Source organism: Psittacula echo (assembly GCF_963264785.1).
Source record: "Psittacula echo genome assembly, chromosome: 4".
Classification (NCBI taxonomy): Eukaryota; Metazoa; Chordata; class Aves; order Psittaciformes; family Psittacidae; genus Psittacula; species Psittacula echo.
Window position 1 is genome coordinate 31,455,740 of NC_137738.1, and position 22,532 is coordinate 31,478,271.

At 42.2% G+C, this 22,532-nt stretch overlaps 1 protein-coding gene across 1 annotated transcript; it reads right to left on the minus strand.

Annotated features, from left to right (window-relative positions):
- Positions 1 to 2,202: 2,202 nt before the first annotated feature.
- Positions 2,203 to 21,398, minus strand: LOC308220375 (uncharacterized protein C1orf198 homolog; the record flags this gene model as incomplete). The annotated part of the gene is made up of 4 exons (XM_080616299.1): positions 2,203 to 2,259; positions 4,147 to 4,698; positions 13,446 to 13,496; positions 21,051 to 21,398. The coding sequence occupies 4 exons, from the start codon at positions 21,396 to 21,398 to the stop codon at positions 2,203 to 2,205; spliced, it is 1,008 nt and encodes a 335-aa protein (XP_080472425.1).
- Between the last annotated feature and the right edge of the window lie 1,134 nt (positions 21,399 to 22,532).

The window sequence follows — 22,532 nt, forward strand, 5'->3', positions numbered from 1 at the left end:
TCTACCAGCTGGTCCCAATGTGTATTAGGGTCGAGTTAGCCGACGGAATCGACAGGCAGCCCAGGTTCTTCCCTAAGAAGCTTTAAGGTATTTAGCAGAGGTTTAAAATGTCAGCAGGAGACTTTGGTTTTGGATCTCCCCATATCAAAGCAAGATTAGAACGCACGTCTTCACCTTCGATTTACAACTTTTCAGCAGCTGAATGTACAGCAAACTAGATTCACTGGTAACTGTAAGCCCCAGGGTTAATGTCTGTCAGCTTTGAAAAGAAGGTGCAAGTCAACACTAATTACACACCTGAAGAATTTGTGCTAAAGTTTCTCTGAGCTGTATTAATGCTGGATGCTTGTAGCAAATGCTAAAAATGGTCAGCTAAGAAAAAAACACAGTAAAGTCGAGGCTGGCAGAAACAGCAAGTGTTTTCTGAACTGCTGAATGCACAGACAGTACCCACCAGTTACAGGAGTTTGCACATCTCCGGAAGGATGTAAAGAAGCTTTCAGAAGTCTATAAATAAGGAGGCTACCAAATCACTTCACTCTGTGGCAGTCTTTCTCGTTAGCTAAGAAACCTTTTAAGAAAACACTAGAAAAACTTGGGGTTTTGGGCTTGGTGGTTGCTTACAGCATTTTCCTTCATCAACAAGTAAGTTTTAATGTTTAGCAACATCCTGCTCTTGTTCAGAACAAGCAGCACATCACTTAGATGCAAGGATTTTTCCAGGCCATCTCAAACTTCCTGTAACAGGCAGAAGAAAATCCTGCAGCATCCAATTCTGCACATTTAACTGCCCCTGGCACTGAACCAAATGTCAAGTGCTAATCCATGAAAAGCATAGCACAATTATGGTCTAGGAGATGGTGACCTTCACAGCCTTGGCTGGGATCCATGAGACCCATTAGACCCCTGTGTTTTGCCTTCTACCCCAAACAAATACTATGGGACTATTGCTGAGGTAAAGGGAAAGGTCAAACCTTTGGCATTGGAGCAGACCAGTCACTAGCTGTGCGTAGGGGGAATTAAGGCTTCAAGGTGAGGTAAACACAGTGAGAGTCAGTGTGTAAATCATGCTGCATTTCAGAGACGACAGATTCAAACAACAGCTAGTCTTGTTCTCTACATTTAAAACACCAAAGATCATTCAAAAGCAGAACTGGAGGCAAGTCTTCTGAGGGCCACCTTGAGATGCCTCTGCACCTCAGGAACAAACGTAACCCACATCCTGAACACTGAAGAGAATGTACCCACAAGGAGGAGAAAGCACCAAAGTTGATGAGTCCTTGAGACGATAAGCTGCTTAAAAAACAAAGAAGCCTTATACTGCTATGACCTCCCATAAACATAGTGGTTGCCTGACACAAAGGTAATCTACACTCCAGCAATTCTCAGTGCTGTACTTTCAGCACTACTATCACAAAGAGTTATGCTCTAGTAAGGAGGCAGTGAAATAATTAGGCTTGTGTTCCCTGAAGACAGTTTCTCCCATTCATTAGGTGTTATCCCATCCCACTTCACTCACCCCTAAGTCTTTAATCCAAAGACCAGAAAAAGCTGTCATTTCCCCAGGTCATTTTTCTAACACGCTTATGTTATTTTAGCAGATTTGTAGGGTACAAACACAGTGCTTCTTTGGATCCATCATTTTGGCAATGCCTTTGCCCTCTTTAAAAGAAACGTGTTTTCAAGTAAGTGGTACAAAAGTTACTTTCAAACAAAATGAAGTATAGAAATCAATGCAATTCATCTGTATGCTTATTTTTCATACTGTTTTTTTGCTAGTTTTCTGAAGTATGGAGTTACTTGCTTATCTGGAACCACTGCATGTGCTACACTATCTCTTACAAGCCATGCCAGCAAGGTTTCGATTGAAAACAGCAATCTGGTCCTGTCAGTTCCACTTGTAGCACATGGAGACTCTCATCTGTTTTTCTTTAACGTGTATGGTAACTTCTCGCATCCTCTCAATACAGTAGCTACTAAAAATTTTTACAGATATTAAAAAAATACCCAAATGAAACCACACTTCTATCACTTTAAAAAACCAAAACTGCATATGGTATTACAAAAGTTTATACAAAGGCAACATTTAAGAGTTTGAAATTTACTTCTAGAAAAAGACACAAATGCTAGTAAATTAACGTACAAGGAGCAAGATATTCCACTCCTTCCCCAAAATTGATCTGATCTATTTTGAAGTGTATTTTACCAGTTGTCTAGAAAATCAAAGCCAGTCTTCAAGATAACGTTGCTTGTACTAGTCTGCAAGGGAAAAAACAAAAGACAGACAAGAAATAAGATGTAGTTGTTAAACAAGGTATTACAAACTCAGTACTCGACTACCTATCTACAAAACGAAATTTAAAATGTTGTCTGCCAATATTTCATTACCTTGCTCTAGCATACCTAAGAACCTACACCAGAAAATGCTAAACAAGGAAAAATACTCACAATGACCAAAAAGGCAATTCCAGATAAAACCCAAAATTCTTGTAAAGGTCTGTAGGTAAAATGTTCTTTCAATATTTAGACTAGAGTGGGAATTGCAGAGAATGAAACACAGAATGTAAGTATCACCAGTTCAATGGATTGCCTGCTGGAATGACAGCCAGCTGTTTCCAGAAAACTATACACCCTTTAACTTTGTTGACAAGTTATTTACTAGGCCATCAAGAACGTGCTCATTCCTGCAGTGCTGCACTTCTAGCCATGACATTTAAAGTGATGCAGGGACACAGATGAGTCTCTGGATTCTCTTCCCCAGAACAGGGAAGATAATCCAGAAATAGGAAAGGAGGAAAATTCAGTAATTCAATCACACCATCATCTCTGCAGCTCTGTTCACATTTTGACATGGGAGGATTGTTTCTCAACCGGGATGAAAAAAGAAAAAATAAAATCAGGCTTCTCAAACTATTTCACTTAGCTAGAAAATATTCACAAAGGAATCAGAACTGTAACAAGCCATTAATTTCTAGGAAAACGTGACAAAGCCTTCAATTAAAATTAAAGGACTACCATGGTCACAATTTGTAGCAGAACAGCTCAAGAAGCATTATCTCTTAGCTTCAGAGAAAAAAAACCAACAAAACAAATCCAACATAGGGCTCCAAATATTGAAGTGGCTTAAGTACTGTCCTCTCCTAAGTGCTACCACTTACTTCTCTTGCAACTATTTACCTCATGCTGCATCTATCTGACCTTACATCACCTTGTCTGGAATTTAAACAACCACTGTTGGGAAAATGTGAGAGAAAAAGCTGTGTGACATGCTGACAGTCTATGTCAGGTTTATGCCAGAGTGATGCCACAGGTTCTAAACAGAACTGCACAGCTCTGTTTGAAGAACAACGCCTCTAGTTCACAGTTTTCAGGCTTCACATCTCTTCCTTTTCTTTCCCTCATAATGTCATATCCTGTTGTTCCCTTTCTTTTCTCTCAGATCAGCATTTGCTTTTTAAATTGCTTCAGTTGGCTATTGAGCTGCTTAAGGTTACTTTTTTATTAAAACCAAAAAACATTAAAACATTAAGAAGGCTAATTCTGGAAGCTTATTCCATTTCCATTTTGGACCTCAAGGAAAAACACATTTGAAAGCAGTTCAGCTGCCTGGGATAAAGCACTGGGGTGCGACCGTTGGGCTGCCACTTAAAAGAGCTGAGAAACTAGTTCAACGTTCACTGCTATGCTGCGTGTACCAATGAAGTATTCTAGACTCCAGTTTATCTTCAAGTTTAAATTTTTTTTCCCATGTTTTGCTGTTTTAAGAAAAACCAAACAAACCCCCAAACTCTTTAGTTGATACAGCAAGCTCTTTACCCCAAACTGCTCCATAGCTTGCTGTCAGCCACTGGATGCCATGTCAGTGTTTCTGGCATTATATTTAAATGATGCTTTTATCCTATGCACTTTATTACATTGAAGAATACTTGACTGAAACAAACAATAGCAGTTAACATGTTGGTTAAATAGACATCTTTGGATTTGCAGGATAAAAAGACAGCAAACTTAGCTATGTTTAATGCTTTATGGAGTCCCTAATCTTAGAGCAGCCTTGTCAGATTTTCATGTGCTTTTTAGTTTTTTAAAAATGTAATGCTTAGATTTAAAGTTTTTTAATCTAAGGTCAGTGGATATAGCAGTCCTTACCTGTCCAGGCATTTGCAGATCTGTAAGTATAGTACCATCAGGATCTTCCTTGTTTGTCCTAGAAGATGCCAGGTCCTGTGGTGGATCAGGAAGAAAGAACTCATCTAGGGGACTAGTAGGGAGTTGAGTGGGTCGAGGTTTCTCCCATTCAAGAGATACAGAAGGTAGGCTGGGGGCAACAGACTTCTCTGGTTTAGTTATGCTGGGCTTCTCAGCTTTTGCCATCTCCTTTGGAGTAGACTCCTGTCTGTAGAAAGAGGGAAGGGGTTTCTCTCCTTTCTCCATGGACTTGATCTGGCTGGGAGTGAGGGACTGGAACTCAGACTTGTGTCCTTCAAACTTTGAGCGCTCTGCATTTATCTTCCAGAAAGAGGACTCCTCTTCTTTTCTGGATGCTATCAACCCATCAGAACCAGGGGTCTTATTGGCCTGAGAAGATTTAGGGACTTGGACACCAGGTGCTGCTTTAACAGGCTGCCTCTGTTCATTTTGCAACTGGGCACCACCTTGTTCTTGTATGGACAGAGATGCAACGCTGAACTCCATCTGACTCTGTTCAGGGTTAAAGACATATAGTATTTCAAAGCTCTTCACAATGACACAGTTTTGAACTTCCGATTTTGAGTCACATAGATAACACCTTTACCCACAGCTAAGCAACTCCCAGAGAGCAGATACCACAGCAAAGCTACATATTTTCTCCATAAATGTTTACTTTCGTAGCTACATAAGAACAATACTTCTTAAAAGTCTAAACTGCAAGAGTCCTAGACCTGCTTCATAGGAGTCAGAGAAAGCAATCATATTTGAGTTATCCGATGCCATCCAAGATAGCAGGGCACAGCATGCATAGCCATAAAACATTTGAATAGCATTTTGAAAGCCACAGATGTTTTACATGAAAATAAAAAGCAAAAAAGCTTTACAGTGTAGTTGAAAAGGCAATCTTCCATTATAGTCTTTGAAATAGTTGGCAACATGTTAAAACTCTAACTACTTCCAAGATAAAGGATTAGATGTAATGGGTATGCGTAGATAAGTGCATTTTACAATTCTAATGCCCCTCTGAAGGAAAAGAAACAACTCCAGCAGGACCAGTTCTTCATTTATTCCAGAGCCTTGTTTTGTTTTCCCTTGCAGTGCAGATAACTGTACTCATTTCTGAGAGGTAACACCAGGTCAAGGAAGCAAGCGACCACACTTAAGAGCATGACACAGATCTTGCAAAAGCCACCCAGAAGTGAATAGTACTTCAAAATGTTCATTTTACTTACCACCACTTCAGTAACCTTGATTGTTAACTAGCTGGACCCCCTTTAGGCTAATAAAAGTTAAGCCTTATTTCACTCCAAGGAACACGTAAGAGTTACTGTATTTAGGAGCACAGCACCATAGCAAGTACCAGAAAATAACAACCTAATGTCTAGACTTGTGTTTGTAAAATGGAACAAACTATAAAAAAATAAAATAAAATAAAGCAACAAAACCTGCTTATTTTTGAAAAAAAATCAGAAGACATTTCAAATACAAGCAGTTAATAAATACTTTTGAAGTTCATTACAAATTTGTGATGTTTTCCCCATTTTACTTCATTACATTGCCTTTCCTGAATAAAATTGCAAAAGCGCCTATGGGCCTGAGTTTGAAACAAGTCCCAGTTGCATATCATTTTCACTAGAAGTGTTTGATCTTGAGTGCTGCGTTATTGTGCATGTTAAGTTCAAAGGGACTCTAGAACTGGCAGGTCTCACATGCCTAGTGTTTAATATTCAGAAACTTCTCATCAAAGTGCAAATGTTAACTCAGCAACTGATTATTTATCAACCAATTTTTTTAATCAGTCAGCAGCTGACGACACATAATTTGATTCAGGGACCAGCACCCAACCTTTTTAAACAATTAGATACCTTAGATATTTTTCCAGGGCTATAGGCAAAGAAGCACCAAGTTCCGTGCTTTCATTAACAATACACTCTGTTATCAAAAGATGCAGAACATAAACAAGTGATGTGTAATTATAGCTCAGCTAAACTAAGGTGAGTGCAAGGATACGTGCAACTCTTACCCGACAGCTCAACCCCCAACCCTGCCTGCAAGAAGGAAAAACCTGAGTGCTCTAATTTTTATTTTTTTAAACAAAACTCATGCTGTGCAATTAAGAGCAGGATATTTTCCCCTAAATAAATTCTGCGTAAACAAACTATGGGTTCACTGATGCTGAGGATTATTTACAGTGACTGCCATTCCCTATATTAAAATATAGGGATTTATTTCCCTAAGCTTATTTGGCAACACTACCAAATAGAGATTTACCATCCTGAAGTTAAGATGCTTTAAGACTTCAGAACTGATAAAAATCCCAGCTTAAAAAAAAAAAAAGCAACAATATGAAATAAACCTGTACTTCCCTAATATCCAACGGGAGGGCTTCTACCTTGTAATGTAGGAATTAAAACAGTGCAGCTTTCCATCCTTCAGCAGTCTTCCTTCTTAGCTGCCTGCCCCAGGACTCACATTAGAGATGACAATAGCTAAAGGCCACTACAACAGCAGCCAGTTTCACTAATGTTTCCTTCGCCCTCCAGCCAAAGAGGGAGGGAAAGTCAGTGCCCAGAGGGCAGAGGGGCCATCACAGCCCCAGATCCACCAGAACAGTGATGGAAATAAGATCCAGGAAAAACAATGATAGAAGGGAAGTAGGGGTCTGTTAGAACAAAAATTAGAAATGGCAGCAAGACAAACAAGCAAAGTCAAGCTTTCTGGGAAGCTCTTATGCTGTAGAGCAAAAGTCACTGACTGTGGTCATGTTTTATGTTATGTATGGGTCCAAATAGCAGCTCAGAGGTCTGGTTTGGAAGTGGCAAACTGCTTCAAGTGTAGAGAAGAGTGTGGCATTACAGCACACCTTCAGGTGGTTGTACCCTTTCCAACCCACTCGTATGTTCTGGAGATGATGCCCTCTTCGTCCTTTTAGAAAGGAAACAATACGACGTACACCTTTCCATTTCAGAAAACAGGACAACTCAACATTTATGACTGCATATTTGTGTCGCAGTGTGCTTTGGAGATCAAACAGGTCATGACCTGACGTGGAGTAACAGGAATGAAAATACTTCTTCACAAGTTTGCCTTCTCCCCCAAGGAAAGCAAAGAAGATAAGACCATCCTGACAGGTTCTGAGAGCACTGCATCTCAGCATGATGTGAATACAGCCCCAAGAGGTCAGATATACAGTTCTGCTTCTAACACTTAGCTCAAGAAGCCAAGAACTGTGGACCAGTCACAAGTTACCCTGTTTTCCTTGAAACATATAATGCTTCTATTTGACTTTCAAGTTTACTTGAGACATCTGAATCCCTATGAAACGTAGCTGATGGAAGAAAATTATTAATATGCAGTATCTTTCAAGTCACAAAGTTAGCAATAAAATACTATAAATACGCCCCAAAAACCAAAACCCAACCAAAAAAACCCAAAACAAACAACTGAGCAGCAGTGACAGAGACAATGTCATGTACAGAGGGAGAAGACCCACATGTGAAATACCCCAGGCTGACATCTAAGTCATGAGTAATACTGTACATTCTAATGAGTCACTAGACATTTGAAATTCAAGATTAATTGGTGTTCTGCTTTCAGTTTCTCACATCAGATTGCAAATTGACAATTGACTGGGTCAGCAGGAGGGGGAAGGGTGACTTTTTAAAGACAGTTCCCCCACCAAAAAAAACCATTTCCTTTTCCCTAAGCCAGCCAGCCATTAGAGTATCTTGATGCACATCTCTCCTGGCCCCCATCAAACTTATGGTGGCAATACCACGTTTGCTTTCCTCAGGCAGAGACAGAACTGCTGTGAGCTGTGTTGTGCACTTGAGCATTTAGCAGCAGAACTGCCCTTGTGGCACCCTAGCAGCTGCCACCCCAGGGAAGCAAATGCTTACACTGTGGTAAGATCTGATAGTCAAAAGTGATTGTCATTTAGGCAGAGTTTGAGATTCTCAAGATAGAGTTTCAGTCTCCAGCTGTTTTCACTGATTTTGTATGACACTGAATGAATGAGCTGCAGTTTCTGTACTGTTAATTCCCCATCTAAAGAATTAAATACAAAGACTCTTTCCCCCACCATTTGTATTTCTGGGAACTGTTCAGTCCACAAAGTCTTGAGAGTTTACAGACAGGCCAGTACAATCCCAACTGTAACTTTTAAAAGTTATCAGAATTCAAATAAAAACTATTAACAGCAGTAGTATTTTCAAGATATTGCATGAGAAAGTCATTCTCAACACATTGGGAGGGGGGGGCAAACCTAGAAGTCTGTTCTTTTCAGTCTCCTCTCTCTGGTCCCAAACCATTCCAAGGGTTAAAATAAAGGATGACTAGGTCCTGGATCATCTTTCTGTCTAATAAGTGTAAGTAATATTACACATTGTGGGGTTTAGGAAGTTCTGTGTCCATCTTTCCTTAAAAGATGATATTAAGGTACTCAGGAATTTTATTTATTGGATTAAAAAATTTAGGCATAACGTCAGTCTCAAGGCAGGGATAATCTACCAAATCATAACACTGGCTGTACATACTCATGGGCAACCATGTATTCTAAAAGAAAAGCACATCACACTAAGAACGAAATGATTTAATAATACTGTATAAAATCAGGACTCAGTTCATAAGTTTATATTAAAAACAAGATGACCACAAAGAACCCAGGAGCTTGCTTTTTTGGGTTTTGTTGGTATTTTTTTTTTAAGCATCTTATTCACTTATCAGGAATGTGTAGTATTTTACTAAACAGTCAAGCCAACACAGCCAAAACAAATTGTTTTGCTTGGCAGCCTGAAAAATCCAAATCGTTGAGACAAAGACTGCAGAAACACTGTCAAAAGCAACTTGTTTTAAGCACAGCCTGATATGTAGAGGTAAGAAAGCCAAGTTTAAAGTGATTTAGAAGATGACTTTGCTTTGCTGAATGGACAAAACCAAAGTAAATATGAGATCCAAAGCAGTTGCAGTTTTTCCTTTGTTTCCTGTGCACACCATGGGTGTTTTCAGGATCTCCTGAGAGTCAGAAAGAAATCCTTAGGTCAGCAGAGACCAATTGTGAGGACAAAATCAGAGCAAAGCACTCAAAACCAATCTAAGTAATTTTCATCCACACAGGAAGACAATGCCAAAGGTATATAGTATGGAGCTTCAGAGGGAATTTAATGATCTGCTTTTTGGTGGTAAGACCAGCAGTCTAGTCTGCCACTATCGCTGGTCAGCCTGAGCAAACTCATACTGACAGTATCAGGTATGTGCATGGGTTTATGCTCATAAACTGTCTAAAGACTGATGCAGGTAACTGAATCCTTAGCTGAGAACATCTGGCAATGAAGATTAAAATAAACCCCGAACACAGCTACTATATTACCACAAGTTGGGGTTTTTTTTTGCTCATGAACTAATAGTCAACAACAATCGTAGAGCACTGTTTAAACGTCTGTAGTCTAGATCAAAAAGTGAAGGAAAACCCAAAAACCTCAGGCATCACTCCTCTTTCTTTCCAAGGAAGCACTGCCATTTATGCCAGCTTGATTAAAATAATCACACTGAAGTATAGTTTCTAACAAAATTTCTAATATCAGGTTGCTAATGAAGGAGGGGATAAATTCTTTCTGCCACTTTCTCCATATTTAAAAAGCAACAGCAAACAAAAGCCCCAGACCAACTAGGACTTGTACAAAGAAGGATATTTAGTCTTTTAGATAAAGGAAACAGTTTGCAAAACACAATTTTTCTAAGTGCAACTTTATTTTTTTTTCTTTCTAAACGATTATCAGATCACTTCCATGCAATATAATTAAGGAATTCAGACAGGGAGGCAGCAACCAGATTATTGAAGGGATTGAAGCTTGACAACCTTCTCTTTTAGTGTTTGGTTTGTTTGTTTTTAAACACACCTCAAACGCTTCTCTTTTCAACAACTATTTGAGGGCCTGTTGAAAGTAGGAGAGCTGAAAGAGGGAAAAGTCAGAAGTTAAAAAGCGAAAAGTACAAAAAGGACTCTCTAAAGCTGCCTTCACAACTATTCTACCTGTATCAAGACCAACAAATTTTTGGATGTGCATGTGTCAATTTTAAGCATTTGGAATAAACCCTATTTCAGTTAAGAGCATGAATTATGAGCAGCTTGTTCCCATGCTGCTCTGTGCGTCCAGGACGTCAGCTGAGGTGGCAGACTGAAATGATATTTTCCGCCCGCTACTAATTTTTATTTTTTTTTAAACACATCAAAACCAGAAAGTTCTGAGTTCAGGAAGACTTGCAGAGAATTTTTATTTCCAAACCCCGGCGCGAGTCTTGTTTTCCATTTATATCTTGGGGTCCGTGCCGAGTTTCACTGACTTTTTAGTTCAAACAAACCAAGAAACCTCAAAGGCTAAACTCAGCCAAAATGGCAGCTTTCATCTCACTTAAACCTGAAGCCATAAATAGAATGCCCTAAGTTCATAAATCTGGCTTCAGCTCCTGTTAAAAATGTAACCCATATTTCAAGACACGTTACGTCCATAAGGGCTCCACCCACAAACCAAATCACTCCCAATTCAATCTCTAGTTTTAAAAAGTCAGTTTATTTGCAATGCCATGAGAACTCATCGCTTCCCAAGTAGTTTTCCTTCTGAGAAGTGCCACAGTTTTCTACTAAAAATACTAGTATTTTAAATGTTTCAATGGCAAAACAAACAAGAAAACAAAAAAAAAGTGCCTATTGGTTTTACTGATTTACTTCTCTGTTTGCTCCTTCTCTTCAAAATCAGAAGGCAAAGACCACATTCCCTTCCTTGGGTAAGCCTGAGCACATTCATGCAAAGCTGCAAAAGAACGAAGGAATTTCGCCATCACGACAATAATGAAACCAAAACCTTCGCATTAAAGGGAGATTGGGGGAAAGAATGTTATGGAAAGAATAACCCATCACAGGGTAGAGCTCATGGAATGGAAAGAGCCTGACAGCCTTAAGTAACAGCGGGAACAGATGTGGCTCACAAGGCACTGAACGTGCATTTACAACATATCAACCTTATTAAACAGCTCATTCAGGTTTCTTCACTGTTTCCCCACGCTGGACCAATTGGGCAAGGATACTTTTTCCTCAGCCAGTACCTCATGGAGAAATTGCCTTCCATAATTATCTCATTAAAGTACTTGGTTAGGGAAGAGATCAAAGAGTAAGCACAAAGCAGGATCTCCACCTTTAGAAATGGAAGACTCAGCACTGGAAGGATTTGGCTAAAAGGCTGACACAGTATGAGGAACCGGCGAAAAAACAAAAGGAAGAACCCACACAATCCAACCAACACACACCCTGTAAAGCCAGACAAAGCTCTCTAGAGTTTTGCTAGAGGAAAAACTCATGCAACTTCTCAACCTACAGCTGAGGCACAGCTTTTATCTCTGGTCAGCAAGGAGGGAGCAGTGAAAAAGAGGGAAGCACAGCTTGACAAGCTGTAACAATTATTTCTAAAGCAACCTCCTCCAATCTCACTTTTCTCATCAGTCACACAAGCATTCCCATATCATTCTGTGATCCTCAATTCATTACAGAGAACCATGAAACTAGAGCATCTATCCATTTTGGTCCCTTATTTTGAGACACCAGGAAGAAGGTAAAAATAAATCTTAATCAGCAAGGGATAAACCACGGGCTTGGTTGAAAAACACTTCACTAGACATACAAGTATTTAAAAGAAAAGACAACTATCAATTAAAGAGAAAATCCATTTGAGTGCAGATGCATCTCATTGTAGATCATTGGTCAGTGCATTACACAAAGCACTATCTCCAGAAGTTCACATATTCAGATCTTTAAAAATCCCATCAAGACAGAGCCTAGAAGCCTGATTACAGCTATCACATTCCCAAAACTGAGTTTTAGCTTTTGCATCAAAAAGTAAGGGAGAGACAACACTGCTGTCTCCAACATACGATTTATTTCACCCTACTGTCAGTGAGCTCTATACTCCTCTCACTACTTGACAGTTTCACCGATGATGAAAGCCTCTTTAGTATTACATTAAAAACCAGTGGCGGCTTCTTCTAAGGGTCCTGAAAGACAGGAGGGCTTGCCTGAGCTACCAGACTTCCACTGCAGGAAATCCTCCACTGGCTCCTGAACCACCACAGCTTGTAAGGGGGTTTTAATGCAAGTGAAGACTGGCATTGGTTTCTCTTAAATTGCAGCACTGTAGACTGCAGGGACCAAAGAGTCACATCAAGTTATAGGTTAATAAGTATCTGAAAAGCAGGGAAGGGGTGCTAGCTACCAGTAGTGACCTTGAGCTGGGAAGGCTGACAAGTCGTCTAGGGTCAACCAGATTAATTTAGCATTCACTGGCATTTCCAAATAATTATTCTGCATTAGGCTAAGATTATATTTGTAAGGTCAGACATGATTATCTACATAGTTCAAGGGCAAAAATTGGAAGAAACGGGGGAAAAGCAGCTTTCTCTAGCAGATAAAGCCAGAAAACAGAGAGTTTAAAATGTGATTAAACTTACCATGCCCACCATACCCAGTTTAGAAAGGCTGTGGTTTTGCTTCCAGACTTTCTTCAAGAAGAATTAAACTTCAAGCTACAAACATGGTGCAACTGTATTTCCTCACACTGCAGGTTCAGAAAGATGGAGAACTCTGGCTCTGTGTCAGCCTTACAAGAATCCCATCATAAATAATGCTTTAACAAAACACCAGAGGTACAGGGGGGAAGAGAGGGATGAAACCCAAAACCAACCCACCATAGAAAAATACTTTTGGAGAAGAAATAACACAATTCTAGCATAGCCCCAGGCTTAACAAGTTTTATTACATTCTAGCATGTAACAAAAAGCTGAAGACAAGGCTTTAACAAAGAACGCAATGAAGTTATTAGTTATCTGTACTTTCTCACCACATTTCCTAGCTACTTTACTCCTGATGTCAGAAGTGAAATGCAGTTATGTTTATACAATATCTGAGACACTGGTGTTGTTAAATATGGAAAGTTGTTTAAAAAGTTCACAACAACAAAAAACCAAGTAATCTGTAATGAATCAGTATTACACCTGCACTTGAGGCCAGAACACTGGTACATTTTGTGTTTCTGTTAATGTAAATCAAAGACACCAGTCCTATTTCATTTGCAGGATGGTCACTTTGCACAGCTCTCACAGAATAAAGGTGACATTATTCTGTCAAGTCTCAAAACGAAGACAGTGTAAGTGCACAAGGAACAGTACAAAATGACAAACCAACATTAAAAGTAAGATTGCTGCGTATTTACCTTTGTTTCCCAGGAGAATGGAGCTGAGTGTTCATCTTGCCAAGTTATGTCCTGAAATAAATTCAAGAATGACTAAAAATTAGAAGAGCAGCTTTACCTGCTCAGGAGCATCATACAAACGAAATTACATTGCACTGCTGGAAGCATAACGACCATTACCACAGAACTGGCTAAAAGGTGGAAGCGCTACTTATAGAGAGCACTGACTGTATTTTAAGACTGATTGAAAGCAAGTTCTCTGAAGGGAAGATTATCAGTTAGGATACTAATTTAACCTACAAAATACATGAAGGTTTAAGGTGGTCTAAACCTCTTGAAACAGCTTCTCTATAAATAGCTTTAAAAATGTATTACATTTCCAGTTTTCTACTAGGCATTTTCTTTGGTAGCCATTGGCAACACACAGGGACAGAAATAACAAGAGCAGCAGAGGCCTTAGGGAAATAAAGTCCCATTTCCGCCCCTTCACAGACCAAAACGTGTGCAACCAGGCAGTCACGTGGCAGTGCAACAGCTGTGTGTCCATCAGGCCACGTCACAGCTGGATCCAGCCCTGACAAGACACATCATTACACCACTTCAATGACAATCACTCCAAAGTATTCAGTGCTGTTGAAAGAACCACACCATGTCCAGAGTAAAATCCCGACCTGAAATAGCTTCTTTTAAGCTATTTATTAAGCTTCTTTTAAGAAGCTATTTTTTCAGAAATAATCTAAATTTGAGAAATTTAAACAATCTCTTCACACACAGCGTGCCTTACAGAAATACACATGACCCACATCAAAAAAAGCAGGGGTGAAAAATCAGTAAGTAAATAACTGCTGTTCACATTCGTTCAAGATTTGCAACAAAATGATCACACTTCTATTCCTAGTGGTGGATCAGACTCATTTGTACATTGGATGTTCATGCTGGCAGAGGTAATGAGTTGCCCCCTCCATACCACTGCTTGGACACCCCAGTACTTCAGGGAAGAACAGGCGTCAGAACAGCAAACGGAAAGAGAAAAGCTGTAAGTAATCATGCACAGGGATGGAGAGGACAGGACAAGACTTGCAGTGCTTGTTTCACACTCCTGCTGTTCAGAGAATAACAGAACTAGACCATGTTTTAAGTTAACACAGGAATCCCACATCTTACCAGACTGCCCTTCTCTTATTTCTGACCTCTGCCTTTATAGAAAGACATTTCTCACACATCTGATAGCATTCTCCTAATCTGCCATCTCTTACTTTACCACCTTGACAGATTTTGCTGGCCAAGGGCGATGAAATCACAGTTAGAAGTGTCTGAAACCACCTCCTGAACATGAAAATGTGTCATTCCCCAACTATTACTCATCTGTGAAACAGGGTTTCTAGCAGCACAGTATTTGTGGTATATAGGAGGGTGATCCCATGCTCTTAAAAAGAACTGGGCTAATAGACATCATCTAAAAGGAAAGGCCTGGGCTCTGCTGGACCAACATTCTGGCCAAAAAGGAAATCTGGTACAGGAAATTTTTGTCAAGAACACAAGTGTAATACGAGGTTCTCTTAATTCCAGGAAATAGATGCTCATATTTATTAACATTTCAGGGAAACAAAGGGAATAAAAGTCTGCTTTTTAGTATGTGTTCTATCGGTATTTGCACTGTGGAGTGCTACTGACCACATGGGAACACCACACCACTTAGGTGGGATGCCTTGCAGCATGTGAGCATCAAATTATTTCAAAATCATTTTAGGACTGCATCTTTTGCCTCTGAAAATGGTGGAGCTGGCATTTCATTTCTGAAGCACACATGACAGTAATCAAAGTTCAGGAGGGAAGAGAGAATGGAGAGCCCAGCCACAGGACAGAGTCACACACAAGGTAAGACTGCAATCCTTCTGTCCCTATGGGGTCTGGACAAATCAGTACTTGACTTCACCCACAGCAGTAAAGAACAGAAATGAAGTCCAGCAAGCAGTGTAATACTCCTTCACACTGTCAAAGCACCTTAAAGCTCCAGGCATGTATGCATGTCAGTGGGTTTTACCTAAGGAGTTCAAAGGAAGCTCTGACTTCCTGCCATTTATAGGACATGCAAACCAGCTGTGGACCAGTATAAATTTGGGAGCAAGCCAAGACAATCCTCATCCTGCATGTGAGACAGCCAGTTCTTTATTTTCCTGTATTTAAGGCAATTGTAGACAGCAGTTGGGAGGGACACCTCTTCCCCCAACTCTCCCTGCATATTCTCAACACAGTGACAACACTGCTGCTGCAAGCAAGCCCTGCTGACAAAAGGCTGCCCTCAGAGGGGTAGAAAACCAGCATGGGAAAGGCAGAGTGGGTATGAGGTTGCCATGCACCAGGATATGTCACTCCTTACAGGACGAAGCTGAAGCCAGCTTCCCACTTCATAGAATCTGACGTCTGCTCAACCCCACTGCACTTGTTGGCACCTCAACTTGTAACCTCAACCTCCAGCTTAGACAGACAAAAAGCTCCTGAAATGAATTAATGCTATTTTGGTACCAGTTGTTAAAAAGTTTTTGTCAGAGGCAAAATCTAAGACTTTCATAGATTATTTCAATAGAGGGAAGTGTAGACACTTGGTAGGCAGGAGCAGTTCCATGAAAGAAAATGACCGTAGATTTTACTTCTTAAAAGATGTCTCATTGTATCTCAGCCTGCATGGCCCAGCACACCTCAGAGCCAGTAAGCTAGAGGAGCTTTGCCCGCATTCAAGAGATCTTCCATGGGATCTAGTAAAGGATAAAATAGGATGAGACATGGTTTGAGGATACAAAGCTTCAAGGAGTTGATGTCTGTGGTTAGCTGAAACATACTTGAAGCTAGGATGGAGACAGTTGTCAGATTTTGTCCATTGCTAGGGAAGGGAAGGAAATTTGTGGCTACCATCCTTCCATCTCTTGTGCTCTCACACACAGGACATGCAGAGGACCAAATGAGAAGCAGGAGAACAACACAGGTTCAACACTTTCCTGACTGATACGCCTGAATCATGTTTATCACCAACAAAACTTGAGAAATAAATTTGCTTTCTGCTGAATAAACAAGTTCTCACACGCTTGAAGAAAATGGGAGCAAAGGCATCAACTATTTCCATATTCACACAAATAAATTAAGAGTGGAAATTTTAGAGAAAAAAGCTTCAAGGCCATTTCTCATCAACCCAGATTAGAAGAGATCCATATCTGGTCAGCCGTTGTTTCAGCACACAACAAAGCCTTCTTTCAGAAAGAAGGCAAATAAACAAACTTTTGTTCACCAGTGCTAAAGAATTTATTTGTAAGAAACAGGACCTCATGCAACATATTTCATAGCTGGAAAAAGAAAGGAGAAAGAGAAGCAAAAATCTGGTCATACACTTGATTTCAATAACCAGCTGCAGAGTATCTAAAAAAGAATCACAAATTACATTTGCTATATGTAGGCAGCTTGTTGCAAAAGAGCATCTGAATTTCAAAATGGAAGACACTGGTAGAAACGTGCCAGTGTATTTGACATGACTGTTGCTCAGAGCAGGGGACAGTAACCAGGTAGTCACAAACCTGCCAACAAATGCATCTTAGAGGTGTTATCAGAACAAGACTTGCTGGTTATTGGGGTTTAACTCTGCTCAAAAAGCTGCCCTTCATTTTCTGGGTTTTTTTTAAAGCACAAGTCTATAATCTGCAAGTCCCAACATAAACGTTCTTGCTATATTGAATATTTGTTGCTTTAAAGCAGTTTTAAGTAAGAGATAAAAGGGCTGATCTTTTGGCTTGGTGCCAAAGTTCTTAAGGCTAAGCAAAACAAATACCCTACCTGCCTTTGGGTAGGCAAGTCAAGCTTCCCTGTTAAAAGATGATGAATGAAGCTAACCACTCTCTTTCCTCCACATGTTTACTACTTACTAATGCACGTGGCATTTTCTTCAATGAAAAGTGTAGTTATTTCAAGTCAAATCCTTTGAGCTGCTGAGTACCACTCAAATACTCAATATCCCTTTAAAAAAAAAACGAAAAGCAGAACTTAAATCCATGTGTATGCCACACACTTTTGAATAGCGGGACAGTACTAAGAGAATAGTGAGAACTTGTTGTAAACTGAATATCTAAACTACCTTTCACTGAACTAAACAAGGAGAATTCAGTGGCATCGAGTAATATCAAATCAGATGCTTAACATAAGCTGACCACTACAGAGCCAAAGGGTGGTAGCCTCTCACACACTGCTGGTTTTCCACTTCTTCCTCTCGTGATGGCTCATAATTTATGGTGTATTCCAAAAATAGCCCATTTATACTACATATAAAAAGGTCTTAACTTGACACTGTGAGGCCAACGATGGACACATAATGGCTGGTGTTAGCTCTTGCGTACTACCTCAGCACTGACAGCATGGCGCACACAGGTAGATACCAAGTGAATTGGGTGCCACCCAACTCTGTGCTTGAGAGAGAAGTGTCATCTGGGGAATCAAGGGAGCCCCATTCCTGTACTTCCACTTTTTTCATCAGGGTTTTTGAGACTTTTTAAAATATCTTCAACTTTTTGACAGCAAGATGGGAGACTAAAAAGGCAGCTCTGGTGTCCTGGTACTGATCCTCTTTCAGAACTGCATTCACAGTGCATGTACAGCTTCAATTACTAGCTCCACGTCTAGCAATGCCGCAGTGAAGATAAGAGAAGGAACACTGGCACTCAGCTGAGACCAGGCATTTGCTAAGAGTCACGCATGGTGCTGCAGTGCTCAATCATGACGAAACGACTGGATCATGGCTACAGGATGCCATGGTCCTATTACTGCACATGTATTTTCCATCACCGCCTTCCCACACAGCCATTATACTGAAAAGTGTTTTGAAAATGTAAGTGATGCCTACACTTTGAGAACTTACAGTCCTGGTTTACAAGTTCAGGAGATGAGCTTGGTGTTAGAAAAGACATATGGGAAATGGTGGGAGTGAGAAAGAGAGAGCCAATTGTCCAGAGGTAGAAGACCACTATATGTATCCTCTGGACCACTTTATCAAAGTGATCACATGCCTGAAAATGGGATTGAAACAGTGAGAGTCATGGATGGGTAAATCAGTATCTTCAGCATTCATCCTTGTTTTGTTTTCTGCCAAGTTCTCCAGAGAACACAAGGCGAAAGATATCAACTTTCCATGCTTAAGCAAGCACAGGTAGATCACTACAGATTTCAACATCAGTTAACAGGGAAGATGAGCTGTGGCTGGAAACATGAAGCTTTTGGAGCAAGTGTCAGCAAGAACATCATCAGACCAATACACATGCGCTGAAAGCACTGCAACATCAACAAGTGATTCTAAGGTACACAGACTACTCTCCATCTCCCTGCCGTTCACCATGAGACAGGGACAGCAGCCAGGACCATCCTAGCTGCCCAGAGCACAGGCTGGGTGACCATGGTGTATGCAGCTGTTACGTCTCACAAGACAGCAGCAGTACAGCTCAGTAAGCTGTGAGACCAGAAGCCAGCACAATCATAAAGCTTCACAGGTGAAGCATTTGCAAGCCCGGAAAGTTGAACTGAAATGGCAAGAGAGCGGCCGCAGTGGCTCTGTAACAGCAGGACAAGGAGAAACAATTAGTGAGCCAGGGCAAATGTCCAAGAATCAGGTTGAATGCCAGCAAGGGAGCAGGGGGAGAGGAAGCTATCAGATGAGGAGCCAGGAAAGGCTCCAAGGTTCAATAGTGCAGTTGGAAGAACTAAAATGGAAACGGAGGATGCCAAAATGAGTGGAATCTCTTTTCTTCAGAAATATGATTTATATTAACTTCAGCTTGGAAGTTAAGGAGGAAGTCAGTAGAGGCAGATGCTTCCAAAATTAAACACTTTGCACCAAGCATTTTTATGAACCATGCTTTCTTTGCTTAATGACTACACAAACGCTAACAGCAACGTTATCTGTATCATAGCTGTATTTTGGGGGAAGAGGGGAAAGAAAACCACTTGCCAAATTTCAGATGAGATCTCTAGCTGTTCTGTCAAGCAAGAAATTATTATTTCCATACAGCACAGCACAACAACCTACAACATGCTTACTTTCCTTCCAGATCCACATAATTCAAAGCAGAAAGCACAGCAGAGCTGTCTGAGACTGGGAAAGTTGACCACACGTACTTCCCGCAGTCACAGACTTCCACAACTAACTTAATTGTTTAGGTTTTCTTTCAATTACTGCTTGCACAATCACATTCACTGTCTTGCGTCCTTCTATACCTCTTTTTCACCTGGAGTTATGGTCTATTACTAGCAAATATTTACCCAGAATTTCTAGTATCACAGAGTAAACAAAACTGAGCTTGACCATATTGTTCTCTAACTCTAGGTGTGATGTGTGCATTGCACATCACCACACTTTCCTGACAGGTGAAACACAGGCAGCAGTCTTGTAGCACAAAGCTGGCTGGAACCATGATGCCAAGTATCTATGTGCTTCAAATGCTTCTTGCAAATCCCATAGCAAAGGATATTGGTGAGGAGACTAAAAGCAGCACTGTTCTTTTTAAATTGGATTGATGATCACAAATGCAGAAGCAGATACTTGTTTTTTCTGGTAAAAGCCATGTAAGTTAATTAACAGTAGGTCACTTTTAGACACTACATGAGTATAGTGAAAAGACACTGGCTCTGCAACCATACCAGGATGTAAAAGAAAAGAAAACAAAGGAAATCTCATATGCAGAATAAGAAAGACAGTATCTGAAGAGCACCGTCAGGTCTTTGCAAGCATTGTTAGACCCTCCTCTTCAAGGGATCGCACTCGCTAACATGACTCACTGCTCTGGACGAGGCACCCTTATTCCTATGGGTTTCTAGAAGGGCTGCCATGCTTTGCCATTAGACAGACACCTTCAAAAAACAGAACGTTCAAAATCCATACTTTTTGCCATCTGTCTTTCCACACCCTTGTTTTTCCTGGCATGTGACATGGAACAGGCTATATTTTTTAAGGTGTCAAGAATACCAAGAGCTGGAATGTTTTCAGCGTTATATTTTTAACTGTATCTAAAATTAGAAGCAAAAAGGAAGAGAGTTAATTCAATGTAAACATTCCGTACAGCCCATTTTCAGCAAGGGACTATTCCCAGAGCTAGCCACGGTCGCGCCCTCCTTTCGGGGAAGCTGGTACCGTACTCTTCTGTAAGTCTGCATTTCACAAAACCCACTTTAAAGTAACTTCTGCTTATCACAGACAAACTCCTTCGATTTGGTGCCTTCCGTGCTTTTACGGTCTGGTCTGACCAAGTTCTCTCGCTTAGGGTGTTAACATCCTACACTCCTGCATCGCCGTGGAGTCAGGAAAGAAATCAGTCCCATCACCAAGCAACTCCCCCCGCTGCCAGCGCCTACAAACGCCCTCACCCTCGCCCTGTCCCTCCCCTCAGCCGGCCGCGGGCTCCGCGGCGGCACACGCGAGCAGAACCAGCCGCGAAGCCGCCCGTGCGGCGGCACCGGGGCTGTGGAGCGTCCCCCCCAGCCAGGCCCCGCCATAGCGGACCCGGCTCCTGGCCGCGCCCGGCCGGTGCTCGCGGCCCCCACCCGGGCACTGAGACGCGAGGGCGGGCCCCGGCGCCCCTTCCCCCGCCGCGGCGGTACCTCGTCGCCGAAGTGCACCACCTTCTGGCCCGTGCTGAGGCGGAGGCTGGGGTAGGAGGCGGGCTGCGCTGCGGGCCGGGCGGCTCCGCGGTGCGCGGCGTAGCGGGCCTGGATGTGCGGCTCCACCAGGCACTTGTCGATGATCTCGTCCTGCTGTCGGGGCGGCAGCCGCTCCCACTCGGGCCCGTAGCGCTCGCGGATCCGCTCCTTCTCCGCCATGATCTTGCGCGCCATGGGGCTCAGCGAGGAGAAGTAGCTGAACCGCTTGCGCTCCCGCTCGTCCAGCGGCCGGTTGCCGTTCATCACGGCCGTGCGGGAGGCGGCGATCGCCGCCGCCATGGAAGCCATGGCCACCCCTCCGCCGCCAGCCCCGCACGCACCAAGCCGGGCTCACTTGCACGGCGGGAATAGGAATAGGAATGGGAACCGCCTCCTCCCTCCCCTTCCCTGCCCCGTTCCCTGCTGCAGACACCGCCTCCCCTCGATCCCTATGAAGGCCGGCCGCCGCCCCGCACACCCCGCCTCCCTTACGCCCAGCGCCGGCGGCAGCCCCTGCCTGCTTCCACAGCGGCGGCGGCCTCCTGTCGCTCCTGGGCGAGAAGCGAGGCCTTTCTGCCTCCCAGCTGTCGGCGGAGGGGAGAGAAGCCGCCTCCCGAGCTGGCTGCCTTGTAGCTGCCGTCGGTAGCGCGCGGCTGACCAGGTCGGCCCTCGGTGCTCCTGCCCAGAGGAGGGGAGCAGCTGTATTCGCACACTGCCGGGGACAGGAGCACTGGGAAATTACTTGCCCCAGCCGGCAGCACAGCCCCGGAGCAGAGAACTTGCCTTCCCGAACTCCTAAATAAGTCTTGGTTGATTCTTAGGGTGATAGGAGGTCCAGGAGCTCCTGTCAGAATCACAGAATGGTTGAGGTTGGAAAGGACATTAAAGATCATCCAGCTCCAACCCCCCGGCCATGGGCAGGGACACCTTCCCCTAGACCAGGTTGCTCAAAGTCCTGTCCAGCCTGGCCTTCAACACTGCCAAGGATGGGGCAGCCACAACTTCTCTGGGCACCCTGTGCCAGGGCCTCACCCCCATCACATGAAAGAATTTATTCCTAATATCTAATCTAAATATACCCTCTTATAGTTCAAAGCCACGTCTGCGACAGGCTATTTCACCCAACTCAACAGGTTGAGCAGCAAGTCGGTCCAAAGCCTCTGTATTATTTTCTTACATAAAAAAGTTGCAGCCCAAGCATAGCAAGTCCATGCAGCAGGCATCAATTATATCGGTAAAGCAGATTCCATGCAGGCTGAAATAACTGGATTACTTGGCCTTTGATGTGCTGCAGGAAGAATAATGCTTTCTTCCAACTGTTCAATGAATTAGGAGAATGGGGGGTGAAGAATAATTGTAGCACACCACCAACATGTTAAAAGACTGTTTCATTGCCAAACCGTTCCAACTTCCTGAAATGTAGTTACCAGTGTTGTGACCAGG